Here is a 12,366-nt window from a genome sequence, read left to right as displayed (position 1 = left end):
ACATGTAAGGCGAAGGGAGACATTTTTAAAGGTGAGCCAGTAGCAAAGGAAGTTAACAATCAAAATGAGAGAGGTTAATTAGTAGAAAAATATTTCCGAGGTGACGAGAGGTAATGAGATACAAAGTAAGGTTCATTCAGGACTAACCTGGAAAGGAGGATGGATAACTTACTCTGAAATAGAAGGAAACAGTAGAAGAGAGAAATACCAGAGACAGTGCTCAACATATTGACATGCTTTCTTATCCTAATCCATTCAGTTCAGTTGCTCAGTTGTGTCCGATGCTTTGTGACCCCATGGACTGCAGCACGCCAGGCCTCCCTGTCCATCACCAACTCCCAGAGTTTACTCAAACTCATGTCCATTGAGTCAGTGATGCCATCCAACCATCTCATCCTCTGTCATCCCCTTCTCCTCCTGCCCTCAGTCTTTCCCAGCATCAGGGTCTTTTCAAATGAGTCAGTTCTCTGCATCAGGTGGCCAGAGTATTAAGAGTATCAGCTTCAACATCAGTCTTTCCAACGAACACTCAGGACTAATCTTCTTTAGGATGGACTGGTTGGATCTCCTTGTAGTCCAGGGGACTCTAAAGAGTCTTTTCCAACACCACAGTTCAAAAGCATCAGTTCTTCGGCACTCAGCTTTCTTTATGGTCCAACTCTCACATCCATACATGACTACTGGAAAAACCATAGCCTTGACTAGACGGACCTTTGTTGACAAAATAATGTCTCTGCTTTTTAATATGCTGTCTAAGTTGGTCATAACTTTCCTTCCAAGGAGTAAATGTCTTTTAAGTTCATGGCTGCAGTCATCATCTGCAGTGATTTTGGAGCCCAGAGAAATAAAGTCAGCCACAGTTTCCACTGTTTCCCCATCTGTTTGCCATAAAGTGATGGGACTGGATGCTATGATCTTAGTTTTCTGAATGTTGAGCTTTAATCCACTCAACCACCTGCAAAATACTAGCTAACCTGTGTCTCTCTTTTTTTTTTTTTTTAAGAAGAAAATTGGTACTCAACACAGCTGTTAAGTAAATAAGAGGGTGTTCCAAGTGTTTGGAGGATTTAGGAAGGTTATGAACTTGGCCCAAAGAGGAAAGTAAAAATAAAAGATTAAGTAAATTAGCAATAAAGAATTGCTATTCTTTATTTAAAAAAAAAGCCAAGAAGATTGCCCAGGATATCATTTCCTGAGCAGTTTCTGGTCCAGCTCCTTTGCATATTTGATTAAATTTCCCATACTTTTTTCTAGTAACAGCTCTTCTTCTCCTTGGCCCATCATCATGATCACCTTTATCTTCACAGGGTTTCCAGAGTGTGTTTGCATCTCTTCCTTCATCTAGTTCTAAAGACAGTTCATTTGTTACCTGGTTTGGGATACAAACATACCTCATCCAAAATAGAGTTTTCCCAGTCCTTCTTATCCCCTCAAAAGACCCATTGGTATTGGGTTGACAGGAGTGCCATAGTCTTGCACCTAATTACCTAGTGTTTTGAATAAATCTGGAAAGATTAGAATTACTCAACAAAATAATACAGATTTTTACAGAAACTGTTTTTCTGCTTTTCTTGACTCTACACAGCCAATAGTTTCTGAAGATCAGACAGCAGCCCTGATGGCCCATCTCTTTGAAATGGGATTCTGTGACAGGCAGTTGAACCTAAGGCTGCTGAAGAAACACAATTACAACATCCTGCAGGTGGTGACAGAACTCCTTCAGGTCAACAACAACGACTGGTACAGCCACCGCTACTGAGGAGTGGCCTCGTATTAAATAACTTTGCCTGCTGCTCAGAGATGATCTTTATTCTGTTGGGGCATGGGGTAGAGACCCTTGCTTATTTTTTAATCTGATGAATCTATAATAGAGCCCATCATTGAACTATCCAGACAGTACCTGCCATTGCAGTATTTTTTGGAGCAAATAAAAAACCAGAACTTAAATTTTCATGGTAGACATTAGGTGAATTGTAGGAAGAGCATTTTTCACTTGATTTGGATAAAGCTCCTTTCTCTGTTTTAGTGCACTGAAGAGTATAACTTAAACTTCCTATAGAACCATTTTTCTTTCTGCTTGTACTGAAGTTGAGTATTTTTCTTTGCTTAACGTGGATGTTTTTATGGGGATATCTGTTGTCAGTTTTTAAAAGGAATTAACCTTGGAAGTTGTTTTCCAGAATTATTCTCATAATTTCTCTAACCTGTCCCAAGCTTAAATAGCTATGTGGTATTAAAATGACACCTAGAACATGATAGGAATTTTGTTACTCTTCCCATTTCAAGTAGAAAATCATTTCTCTGCAAGTCTCGGAAATCAGCACTGTTGTTTTCTAAAGACCCCACTGATGCGTTGAAGTATATCCCGTCTCTGCACTTCTGAGTAAGGAGCGGGGAGTGTGCTAATTAACCCACCAGCACCTGTTGAACAGTGTCTGTTGTAGCAATTTTGCATACATTTGTATTTTATTTAAGGGAAAAAATTTAGGTAGTGTGAAATATTTTGCTAATCCTATAAAGAAGGAAAGAAAACTCTTCTATTAAAGAAAAAAGTAAATTTAACAGTTACCTTTTTTCTTTATGTCAGGGGGCAGGTCTTATTTACAGTAGAGTGGGCAAGGGCTGTATAGAAACATGAGAAAACTGAACTTTATTATGTGAATCTCAGTAAAATTCAGGTGCAGGCAGATGAGTGGGTGTGAGGCTTTGAAATGGGATTCAGGAAGTCCTGAATGTCTCTTGAATGTTTGAAATCTGTTCAGGAGAACTTAGAACAAGAAAAAGAGGCTGTTTTACAAAACTTGGATGGGGAGCAAACTCACAGAAAAAAGTTTTGGTTTAATTTAACCCCAGAGTGAGTGGCGAAAGAACTTGCTTAAAAAGGTCCAAAGTCCTCACTCTGTTTATAGAAAGGAGTCTTGGGTACAGCTGGTAAAGAGGTAACAAAAAACACTAAAGATTTTAGTCATAAAAATTGCTTGCAGAAAAAGAAGAAATCTGACACCCACCCCACCCCCCCACCCCCCGGCCCGGCCCCAGCCCGAAGGGGGAAGGATAATAGTATTGTATAACCTGGTTGGTATTACAATGAATGATGATGTAATCATTAGCCATAATGATGTTTATTTACAGTATAACTCTTGAATGCTATTAAATAGGCCAGGATTCAGACTGCAAGCCAACCAGGCTGTTCGTTATTTAAAACGTTTTTATGGGGCCTTCTGGGTAGAGGCTGAGCGGCCGGTTGTGTGTAATTAATTGGGGTTGATTTGGGACGGGATCTGTCTTGACCATCGGAGTCGTATTGTAAGGGTCCAGTCGTCTGTCCCATTGTACTTGTACGTAACCGCTTAAAGAATGGTGAAATAAACTTTGAAACTCTTACCTGCCCTGGCTGATACCTTTGTCCAGGACCTCGCGTGGCCCTTGAAGAGCTGAGAAACGTTCTGGCCGCTATGTTGAGAGAGGCGGGCCCTGGCAGGGAGGGGCGGGCCCTGGGAGGGAGGGTTCGGAGGAGCCGGGGCGGAGCCTCCCAAGGCTTTGAATCAAAGGTTGGGGCCAGACCCGGGCTCCCGCAGTTTCGGTTCTACTTTGCAGGCGTTTCTGTCGCCGCGGTCGCCCGAGGGTAAGGCGCTTTGAGAAATTCCTTTACTTTTCCTCTGGGAGACAAGGGCCCAGGCCCCTCCTGTGCCTCCTCCTCCTAGCCCAACACGCAGGTACCGAGCTCTGCTAACGGTCTCTCGAGGTGTCTGATGGGACTTAAAATCCTCTTTCGATGAAATCCTAGCCTCTCAGTCCACGCCCAGCTTCAGAGTAGGGCGTAAAGCAGCTGGGGCTATGGGTAGGCCGCAGTCACGGCTCCCCACCTGCCCCAACGGGGCATTCGCTTCCCCCAGGACTCTGGAACCACCCTTCCCTTACAGGCTCTCGTCCCCAAATTACGTACTCCAAAAATCTCTCGTCCTCTGGCAGCTGAGAGGAGCCCGGGAATCTCAGACCTAAGCCAGGTGAGGCTCATTTTATTTTAGCCCCGAAGGTCAGAGTTCAGCTCAGGATGCCCATTCATTTGACTCCACTCTTTAGGGTAGAATCTAGATTTTTAGCCTCAGTTCTTCCTCTTAAAGGACTTAACCAGACGTTGCTCCTCCCCCAGACATTCTTTCCCATCCCAACTCAGAAAGCAACATAGAAGAGGTTTATGCTCTCTTCCGCGACCTTTTTAGGGGTTTTTTAAGCCACATCTGTGGCCAGTCTAGCTTCCTTTTTCTTTCTTGTTCCAAAGAATCCATACCTTCCTATTACACCAGTACCTGCCCAGGTTCAGGAATGGAAGCTTTCCTTCCACACCCAGGCTGGGAGACCTCAGGCATTTCTGCCCCTGGGGTACTGGAGAGACATCTTCAGAATCCCTTGTCTCAGAGGATGAAGGGATTCTCCTGGTTGCTGCCCCCAAGCCAGCCCTATCTAACTTCCTTCCTTGGTAATCGGTGACAGCTCAGCAACTTTTCCAGAACAAAATAAGTACTCCGCTTTCACTTATGAAAGTCCCTTAAAGTGAAATAACCTCTGCTTTGCTTTTCCCTCTCAGGAATTGAGCTGTCCTACTATAAAGAGAGGAGTTGAAATGCAGAGATTCTTGATCTGAGAGCCACTGTGTTAACTGCTTGAATTTCCATACCTTCACTTTCTTAGGCTTGAGGTTGCTGAAATTGTGGCGGGGCCCCTTGCCAATCTCAAAAACTTAAAACCAGAGTGACACCCAGCATCCATGCTAACTGAATTTTGTTCTTTTTTCATCAGTGAAAAATACCCCTGAACAATGGGTGAGACATTCTCCCAGCTGGCCTCTCAGGAGGATGAGAACAAATTAATCCTGCCCCCTGACCCAGCCTTTGGCAGCAAGGCTGCCAGCTACTCCAGCACGGGCAACAGCAAGCCTTTCTGTTCCTGTGTGCCTTGTGAAAGGGCTGCTGGTGCTGGCTTTGTAACTTGTCCCACCTGCCAGGGCAGTGGGGAGATTCCTCGAGGTGAGTAGCCGCAGGCTCTGGAAGTAGCCTGGGATCCAGGAAAGGCTCTTAACAGCCAGCGGGCCCCTCTGAGTCTCCCTGGATGTTGTTAGGTAGTCCAGCTCCTAGTCCCCCAGTTTCAGGCTGGCCCAGGGAGATTCTAACCCTCCCTGGGCTCTCTGCAGAGACCTTCCTCCTGCCCTGGTTGTACCACCCAACCCCAGGGGATTTCCAGCCTCTCTGCTTCCTTAGCAACCCTGCCGTAGGATTCAGGAAGTTACCATGACCTCTCCAAAGAAACTGGGCTTTTCTGACTTGTGGTGACTTGCAGAAATTCTTCACCCATGTTAATGAAAATCTCACCTCCATTCGAGAGATGGCAAATCTGAGCTGCCAACAGCCAGTGTCCCCAGTCCTGCCCTGGGTCAGAGATAGCATGCTTCTGAGACTGCTCTGTGGGATGGAGGGGTGCTTCTCGCAGGCTGGTACAGGAAACTTGGCATGAACACTTCGTGGCCCTCCTCACCCTCTTTCTCTCTACAGAGCTAGAGAAGCAGCTGGTGGCCCTTATCCCCTATGGGGACCAGAGGCTGAAGCCCAGGCACACGTAAGCCCCTCTTCCTACCTGAGTTCTGCAGGCATTGCCCATGGGGGCAATTCCTCTTTGTCATCCCAATGTGCCCTCCTCTACTAAATTTTCTCCATTGGTTCTCCTCCAAAAGCCTGAGCCTCATTGGGCTCAAACATATTAGCACCCTGTTTCCACAGATTTTCCTAGTTAAAGAATCTCAGGGCACAGCAGACCACCTGAGGTTAGTTGGTATCCAAAGCATCACTGCTTCCAAGAAGCATGGCTCCCTTTTGAAGACAGAGAGGACCTCTTGACTCTGCAAGTCCTTCCAGGATGGAGGAGGTTGCCATTGGTTTGGGGAAGTGATTTTTCCTAAGAACTTCCTTTGCTATGGCAGTTCAGACCTGCTTGTTCTCTTCCCCATAGAGATGGAAAGCCAGCTCCTCCCTGACCTGGGACCCTTCAGAACCTCAGAGGCAGCCCTGAGTTTCACTGTGGGGGCCTGTGACTCTTTGTCATCTGGGTCGTTTGACATGAATCCCTGCAGCTCCTCCTCCCAGGGTCCTCAGCTTCCATCTGGGAGCCACCACCCAGCCCTCCCCGACCACTGCATCAGAGTCCAAATCTGGCAGTGCCTCTTAGAAGGTGCTACCAAGGTGCAGTCTCTTTAATGGGTATTACAATTTTGAATTAGATGGACAGATGATGTCTGGTTCTGAATATGAGTATTAAAATTCAGAACTCTCAAAATTCATGTAGACTTCTTCCAGTGATTATAGCTGGCATTGGTTTAGCCTTTGACTACGCACCAGGACCGGGAATTGGTGGCTTTTCCTGAATTAGCCTATAACAGATTGTATGAGGTAGGTTAGGTACAATGAATTATCTCCATTTTATAGACAAGGAAACTGAGGCTTAGGGCAGTTAAATGGGTTGTTCAGAGTTACTGGGCCAGTGGGTACAGAGAGCTGGGGATGGACACCAAGTTGCTGGCTTCTCAGTCCTGTGCTTCTCCCCACTCTGAGCCACCCCTGACCCTAGGCTGGTCCTCCACACCTGAGGAGCTAAGTGTCCAGTTGTGGGGGGAACTCAGAAGAGAGCCTTGTATACAGAGAAGAGTATCTGAACACCCCTGGCCAGGTTGCTTCTGTGTCCAGACTTCTCCACTTCCCTACCCGGGTCCTGCTTTCCCACAGGAAACTCTCCGTGTTCCTGGCAGTGTCCATCTGCCTGGTGACCTCCTCCCTCATCGTCTTTTTCCTGTTTCCCCGGACAATCGCCGTGCAGCCTGTGGGCCTCAACTCCTCCACAGTGGCCACTGATGTGGCCAATGTCTACCTCAACATAACGGTGGGTGGGTGCCTGTGCCCCTGGGCTCTGACCCCACCTTCCAGGCACCACTCCTCTGAAGCCCTTGTCCCATGTTCTGACCCTGGACATGGGTAGCCAGGGATCTTACGGCACTCAGAGGATGTCAGAAGCCTGGGGAGAAGCCCCTAAGAGATTGTGTAGGATTGGAACTGTGAGAGGTTAGAATTGAGGCCAGAGCAGTATTAGGGAGTGGGTATGCCTGAGACTTTCCAGGTGGGCAGGGGAACAGCAAGAGCCTTGCAGGGTGAGACTGGATTTTGAGACAGCTTAATGTCCCAGTATTCTTGCCTGGAGAACTCCATGGACAGAGGAGCCTGGTCCGTGGGTCACAAAGAGTTGGACAAGACTGAGCAATTAATACTTTCACTTTTATGGTCTTAGTTAATGGTGACCCCTCCAAGGGGTCTGGCACTGGTGCCCCAGCAGCTGAAGCTCTCACTGGGGTGGGGCTCAATCAGGCTGGGGGTTTTTTTAAACTGTTTGACTTCTTCTTGCCAAGGATGGTTACTCTCACCCCTCCCTTTCCCTGTCTTCCTCCCCAGAGTATCTTGAATATCTCCAATAACAATTACTGCCCTATCACTGTGACCCAGCTGACCGTCGAGGTTCTGCACCTGTCCTTCGTGGTGGGACAGGTCTCCCACAGCCTCCTTCTCCACATCGGCCCTTTGGCCAGTGAACAGGTGACTCCTTCTCGCTGGCCAGCCCCACACCCCACAAGTGTGTGGACACAGGTGGGAGGAAGGGGGCAGCTGCAGTTGGGGCTAACCCTATGACCATTTGGTTGACAGATGTTTTATGCAGTGACCAATACAATACGGGATGAAAACACATAGTAAGTAGCCCTTGATCTCTTCTCCCTCACCTCCTTCCTGGTTGGAAACCCAGTTTGAACCCCCACCAGATTTCTTGATTGCTTAGCAACCCTGCATTCAGCCTGCATACTTATGGCCAAGACTGCAGTGTGCAAGAGTTCAGGGCCCCTGTTTGGAGCAGGATTGGAATGAAAACCAGGCTAGAATTGGGTTAATCCTTACAATATATGGGACTTCCCTTGTGGCTCAGTTGGTAAAGAATCTGCCTGTAAGGCAGGAGACCTGGGTTTGATCCCTGGGTTGGGAAGATCCCCTGGAGAATAGAAAGGCTACCCACTCCAGTATTCTGGCCTGGAGAATTCCATGGACTGTACAAGTCCATGGGGTCGCAGAGTTGGACACAACTGAGTGACTTTCACTTTCACCTTTACAATATATGACTTTGGGCTCTTCAGCCTGACTCGCTGTCTTCTACTAAGGGAACGACCAGCACATGCCTGGGCCAAGCCAGTGGGGGTTGGGGGAGTGAAGTGCTCACCTTAGGCAGAGGGAGCTGGAAGGGGGTGGGAGTGGCCTGGGTCCTTGCCCTCCGCATGAAAGGAGGCCAGGGGCCTGGGACTGCAGGTCTCCTCTGAACTGACAGGCTGCTCAGTGTGAAATGTGGTCCCGTGTTCTTCCTCTCTGTCTTTCTCAGCAAAATCTGTACCTGGCTGGAAATCAAAGTCCACCACGTGCTTTTGCACATCCAGTAAGTAGGATTTGAAGCCCTGGTATCCCCTCTCCCACTTCTTCTTTTTTTTTTTTTTAATAGTTATTTATTTTGGCTTTGTTGGGTCTTAGGTTAAGCATGCAGGATCTTTAGTTGTGGCATGTGGACTCTAGTTCCCTGACCAGGGATTGAACCTGGGTCCCCTGAATGGGAAGCTCAGAATCACAGCCCCTGGACCACCAGGGAAGTCCCCCCTCCCCCACCTCCTGACTCCAGCTCCCCCTAGTGGGAAGGAAGTCATCCAAGTTGACTCCATGTATCTGTTGGCTCTTGATAGTGGCAGGTCCAGCCCTTCCTCTAGGGTCCACTTTGCTTCTGAGCTGTTGATGTGACACCCATGGAGCTGCCCGGGACCCGGATGGGGCAGCTGTCCCAGGAGCCATGACAGAGCAGGAAGCCAGCCCTCCCCAGAGAACAGAGCAAGGCCAAGGCTTTCCTCTTCCTCCCAGACACAGCACCAAAGCCTGCTTTTCCTCCCCAGGGGCACCCTGACCTATTCCTACCTGAGCCGTTCCGAGCAGCTGGTCTTCCAGAGCTATGAATATGTGGAATGCCGGGGAAACACGTCTGTGCCCCACTTGCTGGTCTCTCACCCGCCGTGACCTGTCTGCTACTCTCAAGCCTCAGTTGCCTGCCGGCCCAATCTATACTTCCCACAGCTCCGTGGTGCCCAGTAGGACCATAGTGACTTTGCCAAAGGAAAAACCCTGCTTTATCATACCCTCCCCACGCCATGCACCCTCAGCAGGGGAAGCTTCCTGTGGAAGTTAACTTCATATACACTCATACATCCCTACACACTGTCTCTCTCTCACACATACACCCATACACACAGTGTCTCTCTCTCTCTCTCTCTCTCTCTCTCTCTCTCTCTCTCTCTCTCTCTCTGTCACACACACAAATACACACACACACCCTCTCTGATTTCTACAGGATCAGAAGCCTGATTCTTCTAGAGGCCAACACCAGAGGCCTCTGATTGTGTCTTGAGCAAAGTCTGACCCAGCGTTTCCTCAGCTGCCTCAGAGGCATGGAGCAGCACCCACATTCCTATGCTGCGCACCTTGGTTGCCTGTTGCTCCAGGGAAGGCCTTCTTCCTGCCTGAATGCAGAGAAAACGTTCATTTTATCTGGTTTGACTCCATGGATCCTTTTCCAGTTCTCCACCCAGTGATGGGAATGACTTAGGGATCAGCCCATGCTGTCCCTAGGGCCTTTTGCTTTGGTCACGTGACAGATCGTTGGTGATGGCCTGCTTTTCTCCTGGTAACTTGTTGCCCACCCTTTGGCCAAGGCCCTTTGGCTCTGCCTCCTTCCTGGTTATAGATGGTCTGGGTCCCCAGGAACACAGAGCTGTTCTGCAGCTAAAGCTTCTCTTCTCCATAAAACACTTTTATTAATATTATTCTCTGCACAGCAGGAACAAAAGGAGAGGAGGGAAGGGAGGCACCTGGCACCTTCTGGGCCTGCATAGGAAAAACAGAGACAAAGCCAGAGTCATTTTAAAAGGTATTTATTGAAGGAGGTCACAACCTGAGCCCATGTGGGTGGACACAGACAGGCCAGATGGCACCACAGTCACCTTTACTGTGGTTTCTATCACTCAGGCAGAGAGATGAGTTTGGACGGTGGGGAAAGTTGAAGTAGGAAGGATGGAGAAAGGGAAGTGGGGACAGAACCTGATGACTAGCTGACCAGGGGACAAGAGGAAGGAAGGAGTTCATGCCTTCTGCACGCTTTCATGCCTGAATAACGGGTCAAAGTGGTGCTGGCAACAGCATGAAAGTCCATGAAGTCCAGGCTGGAGCTTGTGCTGTGTGGAGTTTGGAAAATGTAAAGGATTTATATTGTATTCACTAAACTGTACTTAACAGTGTTTAAAAAAGAAAAATAAAGGTCTCCTATAATTGGGAAAGGAGCTGCTGGTGGACACTCCCTGTCTCACAGCCTATTTCTTAATGTCCAGGTGGGCATCAAGGTCTCTTCCCCAGTCCCTGAACCCCTTGGGAACATGCCCTCCTTCTCTGTCTTCTCTCCCTTTCTCTCATTACGTATCTCTGAAGTCCCATCCAACTTTAATATTCTTGTTCTGTGTCCCCCACCTCCCCATACCTCCCCCAAGTGCTCCTCTCAGGAAACACTGCACTGAGAGGTTCCTTTGTGCATGCCGAGTCACTGCAGCCATGTCTCACTCTGCAACGCTATGGACTGTAGCCTTCCAGGCTCCTCTGTCCACGGGATTCTCTAGGCAAAAATACCAGAATGTGTTAATTTCCCACCCAAAGGCCATCCTAGAATGAAAGGACGCAGGCACCGTCCCCCCTTACCAGTAAAAAGTGGAACAGGAGATGAGGCTGGGGACCCCCACCTGTCAGTTTCAGGAAGTGGGGAGGGGGATATCTGGGGGCTTTAGAGCCTCTTACCTATCTCTGCTACATGGAAAGGCTGAGACCCAGGGAGGAAGAAGCCTATGGATTTGGGGGAGGAGGGGGGCCAGTCCAATAAGCGATCAATGCAAAGAAATAGAGGAAAACAATAGAATGGGAAAGACTGGATATCTCTTCAAGAAAATTAGAGATACCAAGATGGGCTCAATAAAGGACAGAAATGGTATGGACCTAACAGAAGCAGACGGTATTAAGAAGAGCTGGCAAGAATACACAGAAGAACTGTACAAAAAAGATCTTCACAACCAAGATAATCACGATGGTGTGATCACTCACACTCATCTAGAGCCAGATATCCTGGAATGTGAAGTGAAATGGGCCTTAGGAAGCATCACTACGAACAAAGCTAGTGGAGGTGTTGGAATTCCAGTTGAGCTATTCCAAATCCTGAAAGATGATGCTGTGAAAGTGCTGCACTCAATATGCCAGCAAATTTGGAAAACTCAGCAGTGGCCACAGGACTGGAAAAGGTCAGTTTTCATTCCAATCCCAAAGAAAGGCAATGCCAAAGAATGGTCAAACTACTGCACAATTGCACTTATCTCACATGCTAGGTGCATTGGAGAAGGAAATGGCAGCCCACTCCAGTGTTCTTGCCTGGAGAATCCCAGGGACAGGGGAGCCTGGTGGGCTGCCGTCTATGGGGTCGCACAGAGTCAGACACGACTGAAGCGACTTAGCAGCAGCAGCAGCAGCACATGCAAGGTAAAGTAATGCTCAAAATTCTCCAAGCCAGGCTTCACAATACGTGAACCGTCAACTTCCTGATGTTCAAGCTGGTTTTAGAAAAGGCAGAGGAACCAGAGATCAAATTGCCAACATCCACTGGATCATCGAAAAAGCAAGAGAGTTCCAGAAAAACATCTATTTCTGCTTTATTGACTATGCCAAAGCCTTTGTGTGGATCACAATAAACTGTGGAAAATTCTTAAAGAGATGGGAATACCAGACCACCTGACCAGCCTCTTGAGAAACCTATACGCAGGTCAGGAAGCAACAGTTAGAACTGGACATGGAACAACAGACTGGTTCCAAATAGGAAAAGGAGTACGTCAAGGCTGTATATTGTCACCCTGCTTATTTAACTTATATGCAGAGTACATCATGAGAAATGCTGGGCTGGTGGAAGCACAGGCTAGAATCAAGATTGCTGGGAGAAATATCAATAACCTCAGATATGCAGATGACACCACCTTTATGGCAGAAAGTGAAGAGGAACGAAAAAGCCTCTTGATGAAAGTGAAAGAGGAGAGTGAAAAAGTAGGCATAAAGCTCAACATTCAGAAAACGAAGATCATGGCATCTGGTCCCATCACTTCATGGGAAATAGATGGGGAAACAGTGGAAACAGTGTCAGACTTTATTTTTTGGTGCTCCAAAATCACTG

The 12,366-nt window shown here is 47.8% G+C and overlaps 2 protein-coding genes across 8 annotated transcripts in view; both read left to right on the top strand.

The window, feature by feature from the left end:
• The window catches only part of NBR1 (NBR1 autophagy cargo receptor), a 30,722-nt gene extending 27,338 nt beyond the window's left edge, over positions 1-3,384 (top strand). For all 5 annotated transcript variants that reach the window (XM_055575780.1, XM_055575781.1, XM_055575782.1 and 2 more), the window contains one exon: positions 1,586-3,384. In XM_055575780.1, coding sequence (XP_055431755.1) covers positions 1,586-1,759 — 174 coding nt within the window. In that variant the 3' untranslated portion in view covers positions 1,760-3,384. The remainder of the gene's footprint in view (positions 1-1,585) is intronic.
• Positions 3,385-3,492: 108 nt separating this feature from the next.
• On the top strand, positions 3,493-10,464 carry TMEM106A (transmembrane protein 106A). 3 transcript variants are annotated; one of them, XM_055575786.1, is made up of 9 exons: positions 3,493-3,625; positions 3,924-4,007; positions 4,801-5,027; positions 5,550-5,613; positions 6,774-6,927; positions 7,491-7,631; positions 7,740-7,783; positions 8,458-8,511; positions 9,466-10,464. In XM_055575786.1, exons 3-9 carry the CDS (start codon positions 4,820-4,822, stop codon positions 9,509-9,511), a joined length of 711 nt encoding a protein of 236 aa, XP_055431761.1. In that variant the 5' UTR covers positions 3,493-3,625; positions 3,924-4,007; positions 4,801-4,819; the 3' UTR covers positions 9,512-10,464. The 3 variants fall into 3 exon arrangements, with proteins under 3 accessions (XP_055431761.1, XP_055431759.1, XP_055431760.1); XM_055575784.1 differs by having other exon boundaries at positions 9,014-10,464; XM_055575785.1 differs by lacking the exon at positions 3,924-4,007 and having other exon boundaries at positions 9,014-10,464.
• The last annotated feature ends 1,902 nt before the right edge of the window (positions 10,465-12,366 follow it).

This window comes from Bubalus kerabau, chromosome 4 (genome assembly GCF_029407905.1).
Source record: "Bubalus kerabau isolate K-KA32 ecotype Philippines breed swamp buffalo chromosome 4, PCC_UOA_SB_1v2, whole genome shotgun sequence".
Classification (NCBI taxonomy): Eukaryota; Metazoa; Chordata; class Mammalia; order Artiodactyla; family Bovidae; genus Bubalus; species Bubalus kerabau.
Note: the sequence above shows the minus strand (reverse complement) of the source record. Positions and strands in the feature narration are given on the sequence as shown.